The 24,920-nt window shown below is 32.5% G+C and overlaps 4 protein-coding genes across 7 annotated transcripts; all 4 read right to left on the bottom strand.

The window, feature by feature from the left end:
• Nucleotides 1–1,587: 1,587 nt before the first annotated feature.
• LOC11432225 (uncharacterized) lies at nucleotides 1,588–5,784 on the bottom strand. The gene is made up of 2 exons (XM_003623832.4): nucleotides 5,474–5,784; nucleotides 1,588–1,976 (listed from the first exon to the last, which is right to left on the bottom strand). Exons 1-2 carry the CDS (start codon nucleotides 5,657–5,659, stop codon nucleotides 1,890–1,892), a joined length of 273 nt encoding a protein of 90 aa, XP_003623880.1. The 5' UTR covers nucleotides 5,660–5,784; the 3' UTR covers nucleotides 1,588–1,889.
• A 1,900-nt stretch (nucleotides 5,785–7,684) lies between these two features.
• Nucleotides 7,685–8,800, bottom strand: LOC11432224 (NAD(P)H-quinone oxidoreductase subunit S, chloroplastic). The gene has a single exon (XM_003623831.4). The coding sequence runs from the start codon at nucleotides 8,377–8,379 to the stop codon at nucleotides 7,900–7,902; it is 480 nt and encodes a 159-aa protein (XP_003623879.1). The 5' UTR covers nucleotides 8,380–8,800; the 3' UTR covers nucleotides 7,685–7,899.
• Nucleotides 8,801–8,939: 139 nt separating this feature from the next.
• LOC11431657 (uncharacterized) lies at nucleotides 8,940–13,297 on the bottom strand. 3 transcript variants are annotated; one of them, XM_039828179.1, is made up of 8 exons: nucleotides 13,165–13,297; nucleotides 12,473–12,658; nucleotides 12,028–12,355; nucleotides 11,844–11,937; nucleotides 11,600–11,721; nucleotides 11,351–11,500; nucleotides 9,457–9,549; nucleotides 8,940–9,253 (listed from the first exon to the last, which is right to left on the bottom strand). In XM_039828179.1, exons 3-8 carry the CDS (start codon nucleotides 12,346–12,348, stop codon nucleotides 9,203–9,205), a joined length of 831 nt encoding a protein of 276 aa, XP_039684113.1. In that variant the 5' UTR covers nucleotides 12,349–12,355; nucleotides 12,473–12,658; nucleotides 13,165–13,297; the 3' UTR covers nucleotides 8,940–9,202. The 3 variants fall into 3 exon arrangements, with proteins under 3 accessions (XP_039684113.1, XP_024625745.1, XP_003623877.2); XM_024769977.2 differs by lacking the exon at nucleotides 13,165–13,297 and having other exon boundaries at nucleotides 12,473–13,151; XM_003623829.4 differs by lacking the exon at nucleotides 13,165–13,297 and having other exon boundaries at nucleotides 12,028–13,151.
• A 3,246-nt stretch (nucleotides 13,298–16,543) lies between these two features.
• Nucleotides 16,544–24,657, bottom strand: LOC11427499 (ribosomal lysine N-methyltransferase 1). Of its 2 annotated transcripts, none has more exons than XM_024769494.2 (16): nucleotides 24,522–24,657; nucleotides 24,303–24,393; nucleotides 23,377–23,551; nucleotides 23,176–23,281; nucleotides 22,370–22,452; nucleotides 21,915–21,941; nucleotides 21,719–21,831; nucleotides 21,440–21,553; nucleotides 21,002–21,082; nucleotides 20,774–20,838; nucleotides 20,064–20,120; nucleotides 19,880–19,951; nucleotides 18,018–18,260; nucleotides 17,476–17,591; nucleotides 17,117–17,212; nucleotides 16,544–16,969 (listed from the first exon to the last, which is right to left on the bottom strand). In XM_024769494.2, exons 1-16 carry the CDS (start codon nucleotides 24,567–24,569, stop codon nucleotides 16,810–16,812), a joined length of 1,647 nt encoding a protein of 548 aa, XP_024625262.1. In that variant the 5' UTR covers nucleotides 24,570–24,657; the 3' UTR covers nucleotides 16,544–16,809. The 2 variants fall into 2 exon arrangements, with proteins under 2 accessions (XP_024625262.1, XP_003623876.2); XM_003623828.4 differs by having other exon boundaries at nucleotides 16,544–16,966.
• Nucleotides 24,658–24,920: the final 263 nt, after the last annotated feature.

Raw genomic sequence — 24,920 nt, 5'->3', positions numbered from 1 at the left:
TGCAATGGATGGAGATAGATTTTTAACCTTTCTAAAATCATGTGGAAATTGGAACCAAATCTGCACATATTCTATTATGTTAGAACTTTCAGCTCATTCGATTAGTAGGCAACTGGTCATTACCACTGGTTTAATTTTTAATTTTTAATTTAAAGTTGGGAAAAAACCTTTTGCCACGAACCATAAAACAACAAAACCAAAAATTTCACTTACCACCACTCATGTTTCCCACCAAAGACCAATTTATTTATTATTCAATTAAAAATAAACTGTCACATGCTTGTGTGTATCATATATTTCATGGTTTGCTCATTTGTGGTATATATCATCCTCATTGTTTACTTGAATTTAGATTAGTTGGTAATGATATTGCATTATATATGTAGAGTCATAATTCAAACGTCGGATTAATTTATTTTTTAAATGGGGATAAATTAAAAAAAAATATTTTACAGGGGAAACCAGAAATAACCTAATTACAGGGGATAAAGACCTATTAATCTAAAAAATAAATAGCACCCTCTTTTAAGTTTATGATTCTTTTTTCTCATAGTATAATATAATCAAACAAATTAAAATACACATACATTTTTCAGTCCACAACAGAAAGAAAAGGCAAGCGTACATTATAAACGGTGTTAGGAACCCAAAAGCGTTTAAATGAAATGACACGGCTTTCTTCTAGTTTAATCAAAGTCCTGATTCGAATTTAGTCTTGGCATGCAATAAAACTAGGAAGTTTGCCGCCTATTTGAATTTCACAAGACTCAAGGGATTATTTCGATACAACTTTTTTTGGGGAAGGATATTTTTAATTATTTTTAACCCCAATCATGAGCAAGATAGTATACAATTCATGGAGGTTGTGTGGATTAAATCACAATCTGTTGGGATTAGTCATAGCTAGCCTTGCGACACTGCCCGTTCTTTTCACATAAGAATGGACAAAAGCAATCGCTATGCAATTTCTCATAATGTTTCCGGTAAGTACAATTTTTTTTTTTTTTAAAGGATACAATGTTAACTTTGTTTATTGGGTAAGGAGTTTGATACAATTTTTGTGTGAACCGGATATCATCCGCGTATGATAGTGGAGACGAATTGCTCAAGTGTGGAATTTAGATGGATAACAAACTCTCTTCTAAAAGTTTTAACGATATTAATGCATTCAAACCTAAGACTTTAATTAAGTTAGAAGATACTCATGTGATCTTATCTAAGCGCTCTTTGGTAAGGAGTTTGATACAATATCATTAACCCTTACTCATAAACATAATACAATTTAGTCCCTTGCAAAAATAAAAGTCTAAGTAGTCTCCAATATTGTCAGGTCACGAGAAAATTATAAAAGAGACTCTTTAATGTAATGAATTATTTTCTCAGACTCTAATTATAACTTTTTCTGTAGAGTGCAAACGGCTGCTTGAATCATTTATATATTCCATTCATTTGATACAAAATAATTTTTTACTCAGAATTAAAATGGGGAATATCGCATTAAATAAGTTTTGTAGAAACTATCCTTCAAAAAAAGAAAAAAGTTTTGTAGAAACTCAACCGCCGAGTACAGAAGAAAATGAGGGCCTATAAACCAAAAGTTATTATATGAACAAAATCGATAAAGCATCAATTACTATATAGTAACCAGTAATGCCAATTTGAACAAGCTCTCCAAAGAATCCAGGCATGAGCAGCTTATTTAAAATTTCTTCAGTTTTCAAATGAAACTCAATGCAGCAAAAAAAAAAAAAAAGTTCTATTACAATTATCCTAGACCCAAGTCTTACATAACATTGACAACAGCAACTCTTCAATGCTGTTCATAACAAGGAAATTTTAGTTGACAATATTTGAACACCCACGCAACTGATGTAATTGATAATCCCAGATTATTCGTAGTCTTTGTAGTCTTTGGTTCCAAAGTTCTTGCACCACATTTGGGAAGGGATTGGACGAACCGGGTGATGTGGTCGTTGCTGAAGAAAGAGTTCAAAAGATATTGTTAGCCAATATAATATATACTATTTATGGCAAAATGCTATTAGTAAACATCATAACACTACCAAAAAAGAAAACATGATATACAAAAATTTCTGGCATTTCAAAAAGTTAAAACAGAATAGCAGCAGCAACTAGGAAAAGTAGAACTAGATTCTTCCAGAAAGAAATTCAAGTCATCCATCTATTTCCAAAGCAAATCATTGGTAAATTTTCTGGCTGTTGCAAAGAGAAACAAATATTCTATTTATATGCACATAAATCTAGAAACCAGAGAGCATAGAATCTATATGATGCACACACGACAACTGCCAATTAAACATAAACTCTGCCATAGTCTCTTGCAATTCACGTACTGATCTAAATACAGCTATATTTCACTCAAGATTGTAGATTTCAATCAATAATTAACCCCAATTTTTTGAAAGTGGAACAACAGGGGAAAAGACAAAGGGAATCAAAATTAACTGATCACATCTACACAATAATGTTGGGTGAATCATGGAAAATCCCAAGAACGTTTTCCCCAAGGTCTTCAAATTACTGTCTACAGGCTTCACGGCAAGACCGCCTTCACCGTCAACCTCACCAAAATCGTGGGAAGCGAAGAGGTGATGGCATCCTTTGCATTGCAAATAAGGCAATGAGAGCACACATATCGTCGAAAACTTGTTCCAGTATTGTATTAAAGAACACTTAAATTGGGACAAAGAAGTCAAATTCTAGCACATTTCTTCTGGTCGGGGTGTGGGTTGTTGCAAGTGAGAAAAAGATGGAGAGAGGGATGAGATAGAGGAAGGCAAAGAACCATTTTTTGAGGGGGGGAAAAAAAACCATTTTTTTTAATATACAAAGAACCTGTTTTTTCATGGACTAGCATCCTCACAAATATGTAAAGCAGCAGCATCGGTTTGGCTTGTTGAGATGTGGTGGCTGTGTTTGAGTTTGAGCACCACTAGTTTTTTGTGATTCTCAGAAGTGGGATCTCTACTCTCACAAGAGATAAGAGTCAAAGCAGAGAACATTGAAGATTTTTTTTAAAAGTTGAATAAAAGAAAAGTGTGGTATAGCTGCATAGTCGGTTAGCCTGTAATGCTTTTAAAAAAATAATGCAATGGTTGAGTGTTCAAGAGAGTGTATGAGAGAGACGTTGTCCGTAGCATTGCTCTACACTCCAATTGTTTCGACCTAACTATTTGGAATTAATTTACACTCTACAGCTACATATATCACACATGAATAAGAGCTTAACTAATCTCTTTCTTTGGGAAAAAGAAGAGAGGGTGGGGGATACGTGATAGACAATACTGACAAACGTGTGCCACGAAATAATCTTCTTTTAAATTTGACCTATATTTTTTGTGAAAGGAAAAAAAAAATTCTAACGATGATATGTTTTTCTTCGCTATAAAAATTGGCAAATTTTTATTTGGTCTTCATTTATTTGTTTTTGATCCCTGCAGTTACAAATAATAGTATGTTTTTAGTCCCTCACCAACGACTAAAAAAGCACATCATTTTTGTATAGCACAACATATTTAAAATTAATATGGACCAAAATCAAAATTTGCCAAATTCACAGGGATTAATATATATTTAACCTGAAATTTCCATATCCTAAAAAGGTTCTCTTTCAGTCAAGACTTGCCAATGTATTCCTAAAAGAAGAAGCTAAACTCTTCAATCCTCATTACTATCAATAAAAAAGAGGTGGGCAGATCTACTTGTTAGCATTTACAAATTTAAAACAACATCCATTTGCTCTCCCGAGAGACAATGTGAAAAAAGAACCAATAAAAGCAAACCATGACAATGGAGAAAACAGTTTACACCATTTGAAATTTTGAATTCAACACATCCACTACTTATCATAGGTTTGTACTTGTGTACTTAACTCATCAGTCAAAAATTTCAAATCACAAAGGATGGCATAAAACCCCACCCCATAACAACAAAGACAACTAAATTCTTCCACACTAGGTGAGAAAAAGCTACATGGATCAAACAAAACCATAATGCCCAATCATGAATCATGCCTAAAGACAGACATTTAAAATTCTTTTAATTTTTTGGCATAAATTATTTATGGTCTCTCCTGCCTCCAACAATTGGACTATTCTCCATTTGTTTCTATGAGTCCTCTCCATATATGACAAAATCACTAAAAACAAGACTCACACCTTTTGTACAATGGGAGAAACCTCAATTTTCTCTTTAATAACTTGATTCCTATTCCTATCTTATTTTGCGTGCACAGTGCTGACTCATTTGCAACATTGAGCTTACTTTCTAGTTGTCTCTTTATTGCCCAATATTCAATTCCATATTACATATGATTGTGCAGTAAAATTTTCTTATAAGTTGTGTATTTCTATCACAAATTCCCCTTTATCCATTTCATCCACCCAAATTGGGTCCTTTGACTAACATCTCTTTCCATCTCCCTATCATACTGTATAATGGAATCAACATACTTAAACCATGGGACTGGAGGCATGGTATATATTCTCCAATTTTCACATCTATGCTAGAATTGTGTACTTCTTGCTAAACTTACATTTCATGTACTTTTTATGGACCTCAACTAAAACCTCAAGACCAAAAGGAGAATCCAAGTTCCATGACAATATCAATGATCTTTTTTTCCGGTAGCCCATGCAGGTCTCAAAACTACTATAAAATCAATGATCTAGAACAGTAGCATTACACAGAAAATTCACACAAAGCTAAAGCTATAATGACAGAACAGGAAAGCAGTTCCAATACAGAAGGAAAGAACCCACCGAAGAATAGTCTAAACAGAACCTTGATAAAGGTGAAAACGAGGAAAATGAATGAAAAGACACTTCTTCCAACAAATAAGCTAGAAAATAACCATACACCATCCAACCCATCTTTGACATTCATGCAGAGTACCTTAAAGTCCATGTCCAACTCATAATTCAAGGAATCAGTCCAAACTCAAATGCCAACCCTTACATGGTTTAGCAATCATGCATTCTAAGAACCACATATGAAATCTACAATACCACAGACTTATATTATGGTACCCAGTCCCATGCATCAGTGAAAATCTCACTCCCCCTTTGATTGAAATTGTTGCTACTACATAACTAACAATTCAGAACCATATTTTCTAAGCACAGAACAACAACCCAGCATACTAACCAGTGTATCAAAGTAAACATTGAAAAGATCTTCATATGCCCAGATCGTCGTTAACATTAACATTAAAATTAGCCCAAAACATTCTTAATTTCGCCAAATAATAATAACAACAATAATAAAATCCAATCAAATTAAGATTCCGTTATCCAGTACCTCATTTCTACACATCATACAGAATTAATCAAAAACATGATACAAAAACACAATTTCCCTAAAAATATTCATAATAATTCTGAGAAATAAAATCAAAACATGGAAATCTGGTAAAGAAAACAGGAATCAGATTGAGAAAGAGAGAATGAAGAACCTCAAGTTTAGCTGAGAGTTTGAAGATGGGAATACAAACGAGGACGATACCGAACATAGCGATGGCGGTGTTGCGTTTCCAGTGTTTAGGGCGACAGTGAGGGCCACCAGTCATACTCCAAACCTTGTACCTGAAATCTCCTCCATTGGCTCCGCCATTACCGTGATCTGCTCCACCACCTCCCATTTTTGTTCTACAATTTCAGAACCGAAAATTCGAAACCCTAATTTGATCAATCGCGTTTGATTTTACACAATTGTGTTTGGGATTGGGAGGAAGTGAGGAATGAGAAGGAGGAAGGGATGTAACTCAGTGTGTGACTGACCACGGGCTTATCGTAGGGTTCACTAATTTCTAATTATCCTATTGGTTGGTTGACTCATATTAATAAATGAATTGTAAAATCACGATAAATAAAAATAAAAATAATTTGTAGTATAATTTTATTATTTTTAGCTTTTTCTTTCTTTTAATCATCCGTAATTAGTATTTTTTTTACCTTTAGATGTGTTAAGGTATCTCCACGACTTAGATCTTTTAAATGAACCTACTATGAGATTAATCATTGAGTACAGAGAAGACATATATATATATAATTTTTTTTTTCTTTCTTTTTTCACTATAGTTGGACAACCTTTCAAATAGACAACTCCAAAACTCAAGATCAAGTTATTTTTTTGAGGTTTTTTTATTTTTGAAAAATATATTAAATTAAATTAGAATTTTGTTTTGTATTAGATAGGAAGTTGATATTTATGCTAAGAGAAATGATATTTGTACATCCATTTTATGACAACTTTCTCTTTCATATTCATATTATTATCTTATTCTCTCTCCATTGTTTTTAACCGATGAAAAGAGGGAAAAAAGAAGTTGTCACAAATGATTGTTCAAATATCACTACTCTTATGCTAACCACTATAGTTTTAACTTCTTTTTTCCTGAAGCTAGAGTTTTAACTCTTAACATCTCAAACTTGTTTTGATATCTTATTCAACTAAGTGAGGTGCGTCTTTCTTTTATAAAAAAAAGATAAATTATAACGAGGAGTAATGTTCCTAAAACCTTCCTTCTTACTCATATATCACTCACAAAAATATTTACATTTATTTACACAAGAGATTAACAAGGCTTGATTCTTGAACTCTCAACATGCATATCCAAAACCTGCATTATTCTCTTTAATCAACCCTTAATATCATATCACTAGAAAAATGAGTTTATGACTAAATTAGTCACTCAAATATAAATGATGGTAATTTGGTCCCTAAATCATATGAATAGACAAGTATTTCCTTTAGTTTTTAGCTTTTGGTCAAACAAAAATATTTTCGTTAGAAATCGGAAAATCGTCACGTAAATGTCAATCATACTTTAGTAAACTGTTTAAATATGAGGTTCTTACGGAACATATTGCATGATATTCATCACTTTCCTAAAATCACCTCTGTCACTGAAAAAATCCTCCGCGTAAAAGACTTCGAATGGACCAGTCCCCACATAGATCTCCACTTACATGTTCAAATTCACATCCTTAAATTCAATGATCATATATAGTGCATATGGTTTTTTATAATGATAATAATAATCAATCGTAGATTATTATAATTGATAAATTGATCAAATCATAATTTGGATTAATGAGCTTGAGCAGGAAATTGCTTGTTTACAAATACATGGACAACCCTCATCTTGGACAATCCAACAAAAGAAACATTGGACACGTTTCAACTTGTTGTGGTGAACAACAGAATATAGACAACTTGGAAGCTGTCAAAGCATTTTTGGATTCTACATTGAACTTGAAATCATGGCCAATAAGGATGTTGATGCAATTTTGATATCTAACCAAGCACATGTTCTAAAAAAAAAAAAAACACATTATTTTTTCTGTGGCTATAATTCATCAAAATCGACCAACAATGTTGTTTCATTTTATCTCTAAAAATCGAGTACAAGTTAAAATGTATCAATTTCAATTTTCATGTGATGCCTAAATTATTCTAATTGACAGCTATGGACTGAACACAGCCTACACAGGATTGAAATAGAACATTATGATCAATTCAATTTGTGCCAATAATAATACTAGTGATTTAGAGTAAGTAAACTCCCATTTTGATTTCTCAAGACTAATTTTTGTTGATCTAACCATCAGATTGAAAGGTATTCTGAATTTATTTTTTAAGAAGTTACTTATAACTGGCCTCATTAAAAAAAATGTCCTATTAACATTGAACAATGTTAAGCAAAACATAACCTATATAATTAGAAAGAACCTAGATACATAGATACCAGTAAAAGAGAAAAGAATATTACTCTCCACAAAAATCTTGTCTCACCTCAACCTCATCCATGTTTGAATTGTCAGAAATCATATGGGAAAACATATACATCAAATAAAAGTGGACAGAAAGAGAGTTGAACTATGTTGCTTTGGATTCTTCAACAAGACTTTGATTTCTTTCTTCATTAGTAAAAGGCTGAGAAGAATTCCTAGGTGGATTTTTCTCAATGAACTTAATCAACCCTTTTTCACCACCAGGAAACCCTCCAGTTAGCCCCATCATTTCCTTCTCAAAACCATCTTCTGGAATTGCAACAATATCACTAGTCAACTTTTCTGATCCATCTGAGTTTTCTTGCACTTTTTCATTGGATGATGTTGTTTCTTCTTTATCAACTTGCCTTTTCAGCTCTTGTTCAAGTCCTTTTTCTCCATTGCATAATCCTCTTCCTCCCATCATTTTTAGTATGTTGAATTCAGCACGTGGTTGTAGTTGAGAAGCTGGTTTTCTGTGATGTGTTGTTGAAGATTTCATGAGAGTGAAGTGGTGATCTTGGCCTAGGAATTGGGATCGTAGGAGAGAGCCATGAAGGCCTTGAAGAGTAGCAAAAGCAACCATTGTTTTTACAATAATAAGATGAGGAAGTGAAGTTTGGTGCAAAAAGAAAGAGTTTTGATGTAATCCTTAACATGTTAATGAGTTTTGGATGTATAGTTTGAATATCTAGATGAATAGATTCCTCATTTAATTCTAACCACAAATTAATATCTTACATAACATAGTACATCCAATAGGTGGTTGGTTGTCATTGATTACATTTATCCAAAATATAGAAGTGGACAAAAGTTGAATGAATTGTTGGAAAGAACATTAACATAATGCACACGTATCCTCCATCTACCACCCCTTCTATCTCTCTAGTAAAATCAGTCATTGGATTAATCTAATGGTCGAAACTTTAAAAACAAGAATTTTAGATTCAGAGACACGTTCTCGTGCAAGGCCAGATAGAAAATTTGAGTCCTTAGACAAGTTTTCAAAGTTACAGAACATATAGTTTATTTTGTTCAATTTTACCTCGCAGAGAGAGTTTCTTATGATCGTTTTTGCACAGAAATGAAATTAATTTGAACATGCTTTCAAAATATATATGGCAGTGATCACATTCGGAACCATTGTTAACTCGGTTGTTAAGTACTTAAGTATATCAAATGAACCACATACAACAGAGAATAAGAAAATGGAACTAGGACAAATATTATGCTATGCAATCACAACTTGAGATTCCAAACATCTAGTATTCTATACAATCAATCAAAATTGGGAGACTAATAAACACAAAAATAATTACAAATATTGCTTCATATTTCCATAGATATAAACAAGGTATTACTGATTAGAAAACTCCAACTCAATTCTTGCAGGGCTGGCCTATGGTACTTTAGCTGGCGTCGAGAGAAGGATGGGACTTCGCAATAAGAAGCTCAAGTCTCTGGTCATTATTATAAAGGAAGAACACAATTAAAGTACAAATGCAAATAGTCAAAAACAAAATTGAAAAGCATAGTTCACAGGCCTGCTGTTCTGTTTTGTAAAATAGATATATTCAACGGGAGCATGCTGAGAATTTGGAGCCAATAGAAAATATATAAGTTCTTCAATAGAACCCATGTTCTATTAAACTAAGATGCATACCTTTACCGATTTATTGACTTCTTCGAGTTTATTAAGAATCAATCCTCCGCCTATTCTGCGCTCCACTGAAGAAGAATGTGGTGAGCCTATCATCTGCAGATTAGAGTAAGTCAGAGGTTTATATGCCTGAAATTCAAGCAATGCTTTTGATACTATTGTGATATGTTTACGGCTTGAATCTTAACAGCAAAATATCATAATGAATTATCTATGTCTCTCTCTAAATGGTAGATGTATTAGTATCAATCTTACAACCAAAAAGTAAAACCTTGCAAAATTGCATTTCTATCAAAGCTGATCAGCTAAATTACAAATCTACCACCTAACCTAACTGATACCATACATCATAGAATGATTATAGCATTTTTAAATAAATAACATGAATACATTACTGTGATTGTCCTCCAATATATTTTGAAATTTCTAATTCTAGTAGCAGGTGCATATATGGATTGCTTTCTTGTACAAGTACATTTTCCCACAGATAAGTGATCATTTTCTGTGCCCCTCAGTAACCAGATTAGTAGAAAGATTCATCCTACTATCAGATCAGTTATCATTGGGCCATGATAACCTAAATCCACAACTACAACAACGACAAAAACCAAGCTTATGCTACCAAGTGGGGTCGGCTACATTGATCAAATGAGATCATAACGTTCTATCATATAAAATATTTCTATCCAACTTATTAATCTCTAGATCTTTCTTAATAGTTTGTCTTATAGTTTTTCTAAGTCTTACTTTGTCTATAGTGATTTGACAATGCTCCATCTGAATCTACTCTTCTTACTATAGAATCCACAGGTCATCTTTCTACATGCCCAAACCACCTAACTTGAGTTTCTACCATGTTTTCTACAATAGGTGCCACCCCATCTCTCACTAATGTTGTCATTTCTAATCCTAGGCGTCAACAAGTCGAACTTGTTTTCCTAGTAGTAACTTCTTCAACCTGTTAGATTTTTAGGGAACTATTTTAAAATTCTTTGAAATTCTAGGCTCGAAGCCAGGAATGCTCATCAACAACCACAACAACAACAAAAGAAACATGAGAATGCTAGGAAATAGGACTTCTATCACTAGAGTTCATAAATTGCATTGCTTTATCCACTGAGTCAAAACTGGATGTTTACCTTCTAGAAAACCCACAAAATTCTAACTTAAACTTTTGCACAAAATGTAGGTTAAATTTGTACCGACTCGAGCATGCTTCTTACAAAGACCATCACAAGGCCTCAAATGATTCTATGTTAATAGAGGGCCTTAGGTTCAATTTGCACCGGCTTGAGCTCAGGTAGCTCTGGGATGATGATTTAGACTAACTGCTAAACTTTTTAATGGTCAAAAAAAAAATCAATCTATGATATATTCTAACTGACGGCATATTGCCTAGTCCTTTGTCCCCCATTTGTCCAGTCTCATGACCAGTTTTAAAATCAAACATGGAACAACTAGAGTTGTGTTGTCCAGTCCCTTACATTTAGTGTGCAAATCATATGCACCCTAAGATTAGATTATGGAGAAATTATTTCTTCTCTGCATTTATTCAACTGATTTAACAGCACATATATAGGCTAAACAAAGAAACGGAAAAAGTTCCTAAAATTAACTAGGAACCCCTAAAAGTTAGCAACAATAATAAAACAGAATGGTCGACTACAATCCCTTGAATTATGAGATATAGTTATTTCTCATCCAGTTTGAGATTCCTTTCTAACGTACACAAGTGGAACCTAATTTCCTTCGCAAGGGTTACTTCACACCATTATAGAAATAACAACATTCTAGACCAGATCATTTATAGTATGTCTCTTAGAATTACAAGTTGTAACATTTTCTGTACTAGGAGCAGCTTTTTTGTTAGGATGCATGGAGGAGGACTATTATTTACCTTGTGACTTCTTGATGGTGATCTCAAGACAACTGGTCCCTCAGTTATTGCTGGCATACGAGCCATGTTTTCCACGTCTATGCTTGGAGCCATAGGATTCCAACTTTTCCCTAAATCTCTTGAGATCTTTGAAGCTTCAGTTATGATCACCTGCAAATCAATTGCAATATTTTGTATGATGATACCATCCTCTTTGCTAGCACTTAGGTAGTATAATGTAAAGAAACATCCCCTTTGTTATGATCAGACCTTTCTCAAAAGATCAGGGTCAGAAATTCCTTGAGCTTGTAGTTGATCTATTGCAGCAGCCTTTCCATGAGCAATACTTTCAACCCGAAAAGTATGGACACCATATATAGACTGTAAACAACCTGAAAAGAAGTCATAATAAACATCATAAGAACCATGCACAATAATCTGAAAAGTGAGGTTTTAAACAAAGGATGTTAGCGTAGGATGCAAGAAAATAATCCAGTAAGGCTTGCATCAGTACCTTGTTCAATAATAATATCAATCACCAAAGAAAGAGGTAAACGCCTCTCAATTGTTATGGTGCCCCAAAAAGGTATATATGAAGGCCTTGACACCTTGACCAAGGGAGAATGGAAATTAAAAAATCACTTCTCAATCAAACTCGCAATACAACACCATGTACAAACAGAACTATTCATATGTACCTCATAAACTACTTCAGTATGTGTAACATATAATCTGCGAGACGACAAATCCTTTCGAAGCACATATCTCCTAAAGGGGAGGTAGAGCAACATTAAAAGACCAAATCCCCAAGCTAAAACCAGAAGTAATGATATAGAAAGCCATATGACTGTATCATATTTAATACTACTGCTTGCAAGCTCTTCAAAGGAAGTTGAGTAAACTATCTGTTCTGAACAAGTTTCCTCTTCATCGTTGCCAAATTCAGACACAGGGTCTGCCAGTATTTGATCATTTGATGATATCAATTCTTCTGTTAGTCGATCGGTGTGACCCAACATCCCTCAACTACAGCCCATTCAAGAAGAAAGGAACACAAATAACAATATTAGCCCCAAAATATAAAATTAAAAGCCTTTATCCTAGAATAAATACTACTGACATAAAATAAAATAAAAAATTCACCGTGTTGTGGCAAGTGTGAGGTGAGTTAGAAGTCTGACATTGCTTGGAAAAGTGAAGGTTGAGTACTTTATAAGTGACATGCCTCATAAATCTAATGCCTTAAGGTTTCGGGTAAAGATGTGGTGCGTCTCTCATATGGGTTGAATTGAAACAACCACCAAGTCTTACTCCATTAAATAGGATCGGCTACATGGATCAAACAACGTCAGAATGTTATTTCATGTATCATATCTCTAACTCATTGATCTCTAGGTCTTTTTTTTAATCTTTCCTCTACTTCCAACCAACGATACGAATACCCTAAATCTGATTTAGTCTTCGTACTACATAATCTATATGTCTTCTCTCCACTTGCCCAAACCATGTTTATGTAAATACGTCCTAAAGTGTATTGGTCAACTCATTTTTACATAAATATATCCAAACATGACTAGTTTTACATTTAACTCATTTTTAACCAAAACGATGAATTTAAAAGCAATTTTAGTCACCACATAATCAAACATATGAAGATTTCAACTTTGGCAAACAGCAGAATATGAAGAAAAAAGGAACCAAACAAAACAAAACAAAACCAGATATCTCTTTAGAAAATATGCGAAGAAGGTTGAAGGAAACAGAAGAGATTAATAAAATATAAGATGAAGTTTTGTCAAAAAAAAAATAAATGTAAGATGAAGTGAAATTATTACCTCGTACTTGCAAGATGTGTGACGAAATGGTTTGATGCTGTAAAAAGTGGAAAACACTGAAAATGGTACCAAACATTCCAATTCAAAGGATGGTCAACAACCTTCCGAGACGGTTTTCTGTTTTCGCTGATCAGGACTATACTACTTTCATGAATAAGCAACCAAAATAAAAAACTTTCTATAAATCTAATGTGTAATAATTACTTTATCGAAAGTAAAACTTATATTTTTAAAACAATATTTTTTTTATTTTTTATTTTACAGTTTTCTTAACTATTGCCCTTAAAACCTTTTATTTATAAGTTTCTATAATATTTTATATTTTTCAAAATTTGTATTAATTTTACTTGATAAATATTTTATCTTTTGCTTGATGATTAACAGCACGGACTTAACAACATTCGGTTAGAAAATTAACAACATAGGTTAATTTTGATAACTGAAATAAAATGTGAGGATTTTAAAAACATTTAATAAAATGTAGGGAGTATTCTTTAAATGGGCGCAAAATATAAGGATTAAAAACATATTTAACCCAAAATAATAAACGGTTCACATATATTTAGGCATTTTTTTTTAACAAAAAAAAAATTAGGCACTTCTAAAATACATACATACAACTGATTATTAAAAAACACTTAGATGAGATGATAAGAGATATCTTTGAGTTTAACGAGATGTTGTAAGGTCAAACTCAATCCTGATAATGCAATAGAGCTAAATCTATTGCAGTTCTACTTAGTTGAAAAGATTAATCTCTACGGTTGTACAAAGAGATAGCTAATTCATTTTTTTTTTTATACTTAGATTAATATGAAGTGCGCGAAAATTAATCTTGCCTTAAGTGAGGGCATCATCTCCGACCCAAGGATCTATTCTTTTTTTGTTACAAATAAGATTTTTTTTTTATATGATGAAGAAGTAATGAGTTATTCAATTAACATTTTTATTTAATCTAAATAAGTCTTGTGGTATTCAATCAATATTTTTTAAAATTTAAAAACAATTTTGTGGTATTCAATTAAAATTCTTTTTAATTAAAAAAAACACGTGGCATTCAATAACATTATAATTTTGAAGGATTGTTTAATAAATTGTATTTTGTGGGGATGTTTTTAGTGACTTTTTTAACAACTTCTGTAATAGCTCCTTTAATTGAATTTTTCTTTGTAAAATATAAGTGACTTTTTTTCGAAAGAGTTTTGTTAAGGAAGCTATTATAGAAGTTGTTGAAATGAACTTTAAACAAACTTATGCGGAGCATTAACCTCTACCTCCATCTTCGATTCCCAGCAAACTCATTTTGTTATTTTATTAGTCTTAATTTTATGTTTGATTCCCCACTTTAATTCAATAACATCTTTTATTCAATTTTATTTATCAGCACCTTTTCTTCCTTCTCTTATTTTGTGTGCGTATTTCTTTTATCTTGCTAAATTTATTTATTTTTAGATTTATATTTTTATATCTTATTATGTCTTTTTAATTTTTTTATTTATTCATACATATATTATTAATATTTTCTTTTTTATTTTCAATTTTTCAAATAAATAAAAAGTTTTAATTCACTGGTTGAATTGATGAAATTCATTGTCCATTTTTTAGATAGGTTTTTTAATACATTAAAATAGAATTTTATAAGAAATTTCGTAATTTAATTTATAAAGGATTTGTATTGGTGTAAAAATTTCTCTACTTATATATCTAATAATATTTTACCATATATTAGTCACTTTGTTATACTTTTTTTTTTTGAGAGATCACTTTGTTATACTTGTTCCTGTATAAAATATTTCACAAAATTGTATAAAGAACATATTTCCACCAATAGTTAGCTCGTTTGTGTAAAAAAAAAAAAACAATATTCACCTGGTGATATGAAGTTATATGAACGTGTTAAATTAGGTGCATGTGAAATATCTCTATCAATAATTAGATGCATATGTATAAAAATAGTGATAATACCTATTAATTAAATGCATTTGTCAAAAAAACCGATTAGTTAAATGCTTAATTCAATTATGATAACTAATAAAGAAAATTATAAGTGAAAAAACTAAATTACCAAACTTTTTAGGCTTAAAGTTATTTTTTGAACCTATAAAAAATATAGCTAATACCAAACAACTTTAACTTAATTTACAAAGTTCTTATTTTCAACTTTAGTTTTAAAGTAGCTTCTAAACCTCAAAAAAGCTAGGCCAAACACACCCAAAATACTGTTTGACCCTGCTTCTTCTTTGAAGTAGAAGAGAAGTTGAGAAAAAGTCAGGCCAAACACACCATAAGTTTCTATAATATTTTATATTTTTCAAAATTTGTATTAATTTTACTTGATAAATATTTTATATTTTGCTTGATTAACAACACGGACTTAAAAACATTCCCTTAGAGAATTAACAACAGAGGCTAATTTTGATAACGGGGATAAAATGTGAGGATTTTAAAAACATTTAATGAAATGTAGGGAGTATTATTTAAATGGACACAAAATGTAAGGATTAAAAACATATTTAACCCAAAATAATAAATGGTTCACATATATTTAGGCACCTTTTTTTTTAACAATTTTTTTTTATGCACTTCTAAAATACATAAATACAAAATTATTAAAAAAAACACTTGGATGAGATGATAAGAGATATCTTTGAGTTTAAAGAGATGTTGTAAGGTCAAACTCAATCCTGATAATGCAATAGAGCTAAATCTATTGTGGTTCTACTTAGTTGAAAAGATTAATCTCTACGGTTGTACAAAGAGATAGCTAATTCATTATTATTTTTTTACTTAAATTAATATGAGTACGTGAAAATTAATCTTGCCTTGAGTCAGGGCATCATCTCCGACTCAAGGATGTGTTCTTTTTTGTTACAAATAAGATTTTTTTTTATATGATGAAAAAGTAATGAGTTATACCAAAAGAGACCTCCTAATATTTTGTTAAAATTTACCTTTTATAGATAAATTATCTTTTGACATCGAAATTGTGATGCCAAATACAATTTTCTTTTGATTATTTTGTGTATTTCAAATGTTTTTAAGCTGTAAAAGATAAAAAAAAAAAAAAAAGTAAGCCAAAGATAAATGCGAACTATGTCATATACGGTGTATGGATCTCAATGTCAAAATAACACAATTGTTTCTAAAAGATTTAACTTTGTTGCTGTCACAAATTCCACAAATTCACATTGTGAACACATTAGTGACTATTGGATCAAGATCAAAGGGACCAAATTTCAAACTCGGTATTTTGAGTTTGAAGGAATCAATTCATTAGCTTTCTGCGCCATCTAATCTCAATCTAATGATCATCGATGTATTGAACAATAAATGTTTAAATGAATTGCTCAAGAAAATTCAAACTCTTTGGCAACATTAGTTTGGTAGAGCAAGAATAAGTTCTTCATATTATTTGTTTATCATAAAAACTTCATTTTCACCCCAATTAAGGGCGTGCGAATAGAGTATAAGAATTATAGATGTCACAGACATTTTTAAGAATCAACTTTCAACACTAAAAAATTGGAGCTAAATAACCCTTCGAACAATCATGTAAACTGCCAAGAACTGAATTGACAATGAATAAAAATCTAACTTGGACTAAAGATCAGGTAACAAGAGGAACTTTACAATGTGACATGGTTATCAAGGAACAGCCATCTCTTCGCTCATCGATAAGTGCAGAGCATGTTCTGCTTCTTTCAAGAATAATCGAGTTAGCTGCTTTTGACCTCGTCTATATACAATAGCAGACCATTTGTTTCTAGTCATCAACGTTGTTTCCTCTGAGTCATTTGCCATTCTGCTTAAAGGAAATTAATAAAAAGGTATTACAAAGACATCAATATATTGTAGGAAAATTAGTGAGAAATGCAAGTTTTACTTAGGGTGAAAAATGATGATTATAGATATCATGCAATTGCAGAGCTTATGAAAATTTATAATTGCATACTGTTTGCTATCTTCCTGGCTATCAATGATAAGGGCCTTCTTGAGCAATTCAAAGTCATTTTCCTCTGTTCCAGAATGCTCTTCAAGGTCCATTAACCTTAAATGCAGTGAATATATGAAAGCAAATTAGGCATTGCACACAAGATACATCAATGTTGATACTCTAGTTTGTCCTTTTTTCTTCAATAAGTGAAATGGTGCATCGGATATAAAAAAGAACATTCAACTTCATTTGCATAATCAAGTTGCAAAGAAGCATGTAGTGTAGGATTTAGACACTAAATATATTTTAGGTTATAGTTAACGATTAATATATATACAATCAACTGTTATAGTTGTTATGTAATTCCTGCCACTCACTTGACATGAAGAAGATCAACTAGCAATTGTAAAGCTCCAGAATCACCGCAAACCTCCCATATTGCTGACTGGACATCTATATCTGATAATTGTCTCTCCCCTTCAGGTCCAACAAGCTTCATGTGACAGAATAAAAATTGTATTAATGTTGAATTCTGATGAAATTGAAACTAAATAGTCCAAATGAAAACAAAATTGCCCGGTCTATTTTGTCTTTGAAAGATAAATGCATCATACAATTTTCATATGCTGTCCTGATGGCAAAAAGCAGAGTATTACATATCAATAGTCTGCTTGGGTTAGCTAAGTTTAGCTTTTTCCATCTACTGGCATAATCAATTATATGATAAGCACTTATGTTACAAGTGGTTAATTAAGTTGCTTATCCAAATAGCAGAAAAAATCATATCACTTGCAATAGACAAGTGATGAAAAAGGGTATCATGTATGTGGTATATCTTGAGATAGAAATGCAGTTTCAGTGACTAAGGCTGGAGCTAAGTAACTGAACCATTAAAAAATATATTGCATAGAAACTGCACCTCTTCAAGCATTGACGAAACCTTGAAAAGCTCATCCTCTTGCATGGCTATGGTCCTCAAGGTAGCCATAAATTTCTCAGGAAAAACAAGCTTGTCTACATAAGATGGAGTCTTGCGCTGACCACTCCAACTATATTTGCAAACTTTGTTGCTCTTGTTATTTTCTCCACTGTTTTCGGTGCCTGATGGAAAAAATCCATTATCCAGCAGAGTTTTGGGTAAAAGACATCTCATTTCAGCCTTCTGTAAACAAAACCAAAATAACAGAAACTGAATTTACAAAAGAGGGAAGCTTTAAAACAATAGATAATATCAAATAGGTAAAATAAAGGCTTTAATATGCAAAACGTCCCTGTAACTTCGCGTGTTTTTGCAAATCGTCCCTGTATCTTTTTTTGTTTCAAAATCATCCTTGTAAGTTGCCAATCGTTTGCAATTCGGCCCTCCCGTTACAAAAACGTTGTGGTGGCAGACGGAGACACACGTGGTGAAGTGTGAGTTGGCAAAAGCTTGCTTATGTGTCAAGAGAGATGATGAGTGGTTAGAAAGGAGGGACCAAAACCAAAAGCGCAAAATTGCAGAGGGATGAAATTAAAAAAAAAAAAAAGTAAATTTAGTTCATTCCTCTCCCTCTATTTTTTTCTTCTTCATCTCCAACCCCAATTTCTTCATCTCCAATCCCAGTTAAAAATGTGTATGTGTTGGATTTTTGATGATAAGAGTGCATCAACATATTCTTAGTTTTTCTCCCCAAAATCAAGAACACTTCACACTAGGTAAAGGCTCATGATACCACTTGAATTCATTGATTTCATGAGAAGAATAGAAAAGAAGGGTGAGCTGAGTGTGTTGTTGAATGGGTTCAAAAAGAGAAGTAACATGGGGAATCACCAACAGAAACATGGCTGAACGAATTGCAAATATCTACTTCTTTTTCTTTCTTTTCTATTGAAACAAGAAAAAGAATCATGGAAGGAAAGGAGAAGAAGAAACATTGCACATCTAGGTGTACTTTTGGATCAAGCGTTTGAGATTTGATACTCTGAAATTATCCCTCTCAAACCTGTAGAACAATCACTCATTCTCCATTACAACAATGGGGGTCAATAATTTGTGGGACATTCTCGAATCTTGCAAGTAAACGGTTCCTTTTCACCCATCTCTAGTTAACTCACTTACTCACAATTTCTCCTTTCAAGTTTCTCCTCCAAAATTTGGTTTTTCTTGTGGAATCGACTACCCTTTTGGATGAATTAAAACGTGTATGTGTTGGATTTTTGAGTTGTTGCATGAACAAAAGGGTGCTTTTGGATCTGTCTTGTTTGAGGATTTATGAATTTTTGGGTTTGGGTTTAACACTAAATGGGAAAAATGGGTTTATTTATGTTCCTGTTGTGGTTTAACATGTGAGTGATGCTTGGTACTTGCAGACTAAAATATGTTAATGCTTAAGATGGTAGAGTTTTAATTGGGGTTGGAGATGAAGAAGAAAAAATAGAGGGAGAGGAATGAACAAAATGTAAGTTTTTTTAATTTCATCCCTCTGCAATTTTGCGTTTTTGGTTTTGGTCCCTCCTTTCTAACCACTCATCATCTCTCTTGACACATAAGCAAGCTTTTGCCAACTCACACTTCGCCGCGTGTGTCTCCGTCTGCCACCACAACGTTTTTGTAACGGGAGTTAACGGGAGGGACGAATTGCAAACGGCTAGTAACTTAGGATGATTTTGAAACAAAAAAGATACAGGGACGATTTGCAAAAACACGCGAAATTACAGGGACGTTTTACATATTTAAGCCTAAAATAAATCATATTCTACTTAAAAGAATTGCATAAAGTTGAAGTCAAATTATTGGCATACCTGCACTTCAAGAAGCTGGCTTTTAGACTCTGAAAAAGAAATAGTATTGATTGCTTCTGAAGGATAATGGACCTGAGGGACAACAGAAACTGAATCATGTCAACAGAAACAACTAAGGAATGGAAGTAATATGTTAGGTATAAATTTTAGTCTTGGTGCACAGGATACAAGTGTAAGCCATTACCATGAGGTAGTCATCTGTGTTACCATCAATGACGAAACCATACAGATATAGAAGTTCCTGCATCAAGTGGAAAAATATGGAAACCATGTTAACACTTGAAATAAGCTTCAAAGCAACTTACACATCTGCCTTCAACAGAACAGAGTTCCACTGGGCTCATGCATTTAGTAAAATATCATACGCAAGCATGTATTCAAAATTTCAAATAGCGAGTCCAGTAAGCTAAAAGGCCTAGTGTATGATCCAATGCCTTGATGGAATTTTATTGATCAGTAAATTATGGATCCAGTTCTATTAAACCTTTTGTTCAGTCAATTTGAATAAACAGCCAACAAAGCATTGAACCAGAACTGAGCACGTGGAAAACTCATATGGTAAGCCGTATGTTTCCCTTGCATACCTCTTTGATAGCATCATATCATATTGGTGCTTGATGAAAATATATTGAAATCTATATATTTGTTGTACAGGCATATTGCATCATGTCATATCATCTAAATAGGAATAATATCTCGTTTATTTATTTTGTATTTATTGTTGTAAGCCTATATAAAATCGACTTTGCTGTATAGTTGAGACGATTCACAATATTATGCCTATGCTCTCACTCATTCAACAATGCTCAATCAAAAGAAGAGAAGAAAAGAGAAAAGTAAACCATAGAATAAAAATTGTGTTTTGTTTTTCAATCATGGGACCATATAAAGTACCTCATTTCCCTTGTTGCCATAACTAATGGAAATTTCTCGATCAATCTGCAAGGGACTTTGAGCAGCTTTACAGCCAAGAAAACAATGAATTAAAGGGGAATAATTTCATGAAATGTGATTTTATGAAACTGTTTAAATGGAAGGAGAGAAACCAAAATGAAATTAAGTTAGAAATTCAATTAAGTCAAATACACGTGCAAGACTAAAAACGCATAAAAAGAATGTTACCGGAGAGAAGATACATGGAGACAGGAACTCCTGTTGTTAAGCCAGTTCCATCAACTTCCCATGTTGCTATTGGCTTCAAATCTGATTGGCCATGTAATCAAGGTAAATCACATATTCTCATGAGGCATTTGATATATCTACCATACTACCGTATATGGCAAGAAAAGTAATTTAGCCGGCCACAAATCCAGACATGCATGTATATGTATATGTATGTATATATTAGAAATATCAGCTGTTTGATCATAAGGACTATGATGCTGTGCAAGAAATTAATGACCAATATTTATAAGGTGTTTAGTGAAGGTCTAAGAATACGTATCATATAAAAAATATATCAAGGGGCAAAAAATCAGATCCCAATCAATGAAAAAACAAGGAAAGCATTTTGAAAGCACATAGTAAAGTGAAATATTAGAGCATCAAGCAACAATTTACCATGGTTGCAAAAGTCAATGCCAGGTACAAGACCCTCAACCCAAACAGTATCTCCTTGCACTGTGCTATGTGTAGTTTCCTTGGTTAGATCGTCAGATTTTGTGACTTGGCTTCCTGCAATATAACTTCCTTACTTTAATATCAATTTTAACCAAAAAAAATCAGAGAAATACTAAACGGAGACCCATCCACTGGACACATCACAGGAGACAATCTTTACAGGAAATCAGTTAAACACAAAAATGAGAGAGAGAGAGAGAGAGAGAGAGATGGACTAACCATTTTCATCAGCTTTTGGAGTGCAACTCTGATGAACATCTTGCATCTCAGGAAATACATAAGAACGAGGCAATGGAGTGTTCAAAGCACGGCTCCAAAATACTGAATTTGCCCTAGCATGAATGCAAGTCGGATATCAACCTCCAAGGAGTTAGTTGAAGTCATACTCATATACAAGTTCACTAGAAGTACATACCAAAGGAAATCTTCAAAGCACACCTCTCTGGAAAAACAGGGCATACACAAGAGAACCATCGTAAATGTATGTTTGAAACTTATAAAATTGCAGTTAGAAAGCAATATCTACAAAACACGTTTCAATTTATCATCCTGAAGGTAGTTGAGAAGGTATATAGCCTTGAACGTATAAACTTAAAAAATGAGTAATAACTAGTTATTTAGTATATTTAGTGCAATAATGGTTTTCATATAAAGTGAAGCAGTGAACGTACTGGTAAATTATACTTTCAAAATCGTAGTTCTCATTTTCAAAACCAAATTAACATGAATGACATAAACCTAACAATAATTAAATCAAACTTTAAGATGTCAAAATTTTAACAGGTCTATGTCAAATACAAATAAACCACTTAAAAACATAAACTAGAAAACAAAAACAAAAACAAAAAAACAATTTTACCAAACACATACTTCTCAGAATCGCTGTCAAGAGTCAAAAGTTTCTTTACTATATCCTTCACTTTAGTTTCATACAAATTCAACAGGCTTTTCTTCTGCAAGACAAGACAGTCATCAAATACTTCAAAATACAATGGAAACAAGTTAATGCCAGAAATGACATCTCGTTCTATCGCAATTGCCTAAATCTGTTTGCCTGAAAGGTTCAAAAAAGCCATAAATAAAAGCTACATACCCATTACACCATGGAGATTATATTAGAATAGCTAGGTTTGGCTTTTAGGTAATGTTGACTTTGACTCTATATAACATTCTAGTGCATACTCCTCATATAACATTCTAGTGTTGTCAATCGCGGAAAATAGCGGATTCTTTAATTCTGATATGCCACAGCGATATAGCGCCGCAATTGACTCTATATAACAACACTTTGTAGTAAATAACGTATCGTGGAACAATAGCAATTTGTTTAAATATCTCTATGATATAACGCAGCTATAGCTGCTATTTCACAACACTATATCATTCAGTGATTACTAAAAAAGTATACTGCAGACGACCGCTTTAAATTAACTATTTTTTTCAAGGAAGGAAATAGAATAGAGCTTCAGAGCTCAGAAGAGAGCAATCATAACTTCACACAGATTGTTTTTTAAAATTTCGGGAAACACATAAAGCATAGAAACCAACACATGGATGACCACTGGCCAACCAGCATGTTTTATTAATAATGCAGTGTATTTAAATTAGCTAGTAAAATACAGGTTTACTCAAATTGGTTAATGGTATCAAAAGATGAACTTCATCATGTATATTACCTGTAATTCAGTTGCACGATATAATGTTGTTCCTCTTAGCTCTTGAAGTTCCTCTTCACTAAACCAAAGTGTATTTCCAAAAGTGGTTGGAAGCATATCAAGGTACCTGTTAAAATTTCAGCATCTCCACAAGTGAGTGAAACTCCCAACACAATCTGAAGTTCTGAACCATAAAAGTAAAACAAAATAAACCATACATACGGTTTCCATAGAGAATCCTTGCGCAAACGCTCCACCGTCAATAACAACATCATTAAGAGCCTGTCATCTACATCTCCTTCTTCAAACAATGCTCTACATTCTGGTCCTAGAAAAGGATCTTGCAATACCCTCATTGGAGTAATTGATAATTCTAGTGGAACAACCAACAAAATCCCTTTTTTCAAAGAAAACCAAAATTACTTTCTCTGTTTTCAAAAAGTAAGGCACATAGCAATAAACACTGTTCAGGGTTAAAATGTTTCGCATAAGAACATTTAGCGATCAGCGTCTCAAACTTTTGCTGTTTTCTGAAGAATGACTTTTTTTTTTGCTTCATAGCCAAGATGGGTATGAAGCTATTTGAATTGACTTGTTTGAGCTTGTTTATTGTCATAAGCACATGTGATACTGTTTAGGAGAGCTTCTGAAAACAACTTATGACATGTCCATCAGTTGTTTTCAGTTTATTTCGATAAGTTCATAGCATATGAAAATAGCTTATAGCTTATATGAAAATAGCTTTTTATCAAAATCAGTTGTTTTATCTTTTTTTATCGAAATATCTTATACATAAGCACTTATACAATAAGCGCTTATGCTATAAACACTTAATTAAGTTGTATATCCAGACAGGACCTAAATTCAGTATCCAATATTGCAATAAAATGGCATTAATAGAATTTCACATTATATCCATTTTTTTGTCTATAGACGAAGTGGCAAGTACCACTGAAACACACGACTACGAAGTCCCGGGTTCGAATTTCCAGCCTAACAATATAGGCATCATCAGTTGAGTTAGGTCCTAACTCGTACATACTATTATATCCAATTCAAAACAATGACAATAACAAAATTATATGCTAACCAGTAACAAACTCCAACTACAATAAAATCCATTCATATTGATATTAGTACATGATTACCATCAGAAACATCTTTATCACAAAATATGCCAAACCCTTTTCTGGAATCACAGTACTTGATATTGCAACCTCGTAGCTCCACCCCATTTGCCTGAATTCAAAACCAAATCAACATTCAAAACTATGCAAAAAAACCATTTTGAAAATTCACCATCGAATGGTATAAAGGCTTAACATGTTTTACCATTAGGCCTTAAATTACAAACCAAGTTAACAAACCTGTAGCCACTGCAAGAAAGTTTCGAGCTTTGCTTCTGGGTTCGCCATTGCAACCTACTTTGACAAGAAAAAAAAAATGGTGAAGGTTTAAAGGTTTTTTTTTATATATATAATTTTTTAATTAAGTACTCTCTTCGTGCAAAAAAAAAATGTCATTTTCTTTATCCCAAAATATAAGTAAAAAGGATAAATTTTTATTACAAAAAAATCATCTTTTCCAAAATAAAATTAAATATAAATTACATTTAATTTTATCTACTTTCTATTCTCTCCATAATCATTAATCAATAAGAATTGTTTTTCCTATAAAACTTATTCCAAGAAAATCACAAAAAATTATACCTCAAACTACTATGTTTTTATTGTTTTAATAAGCGTGAATTTATTTTATTCTAATAA

This window comes from Medicago truncatula, chromosome 7 (genome assembly GCF_003473485.1).
Source record: "Medicago truncatula cultivar Jemalong A17 chromosome 7, MtrunA17r5.0-ANR, whole genome shotgun sequence".
NCBI lineage: Eukaryota > Viridiplantae > Streptophyta > Magnoliopsida > Fabales > Fabaceae > Medicago > Medicago truncatula.
Note: the sequence above shows the minus strand (reverse complement) of the source record. Positions and strands in the feature narration are given on the sequence as shown.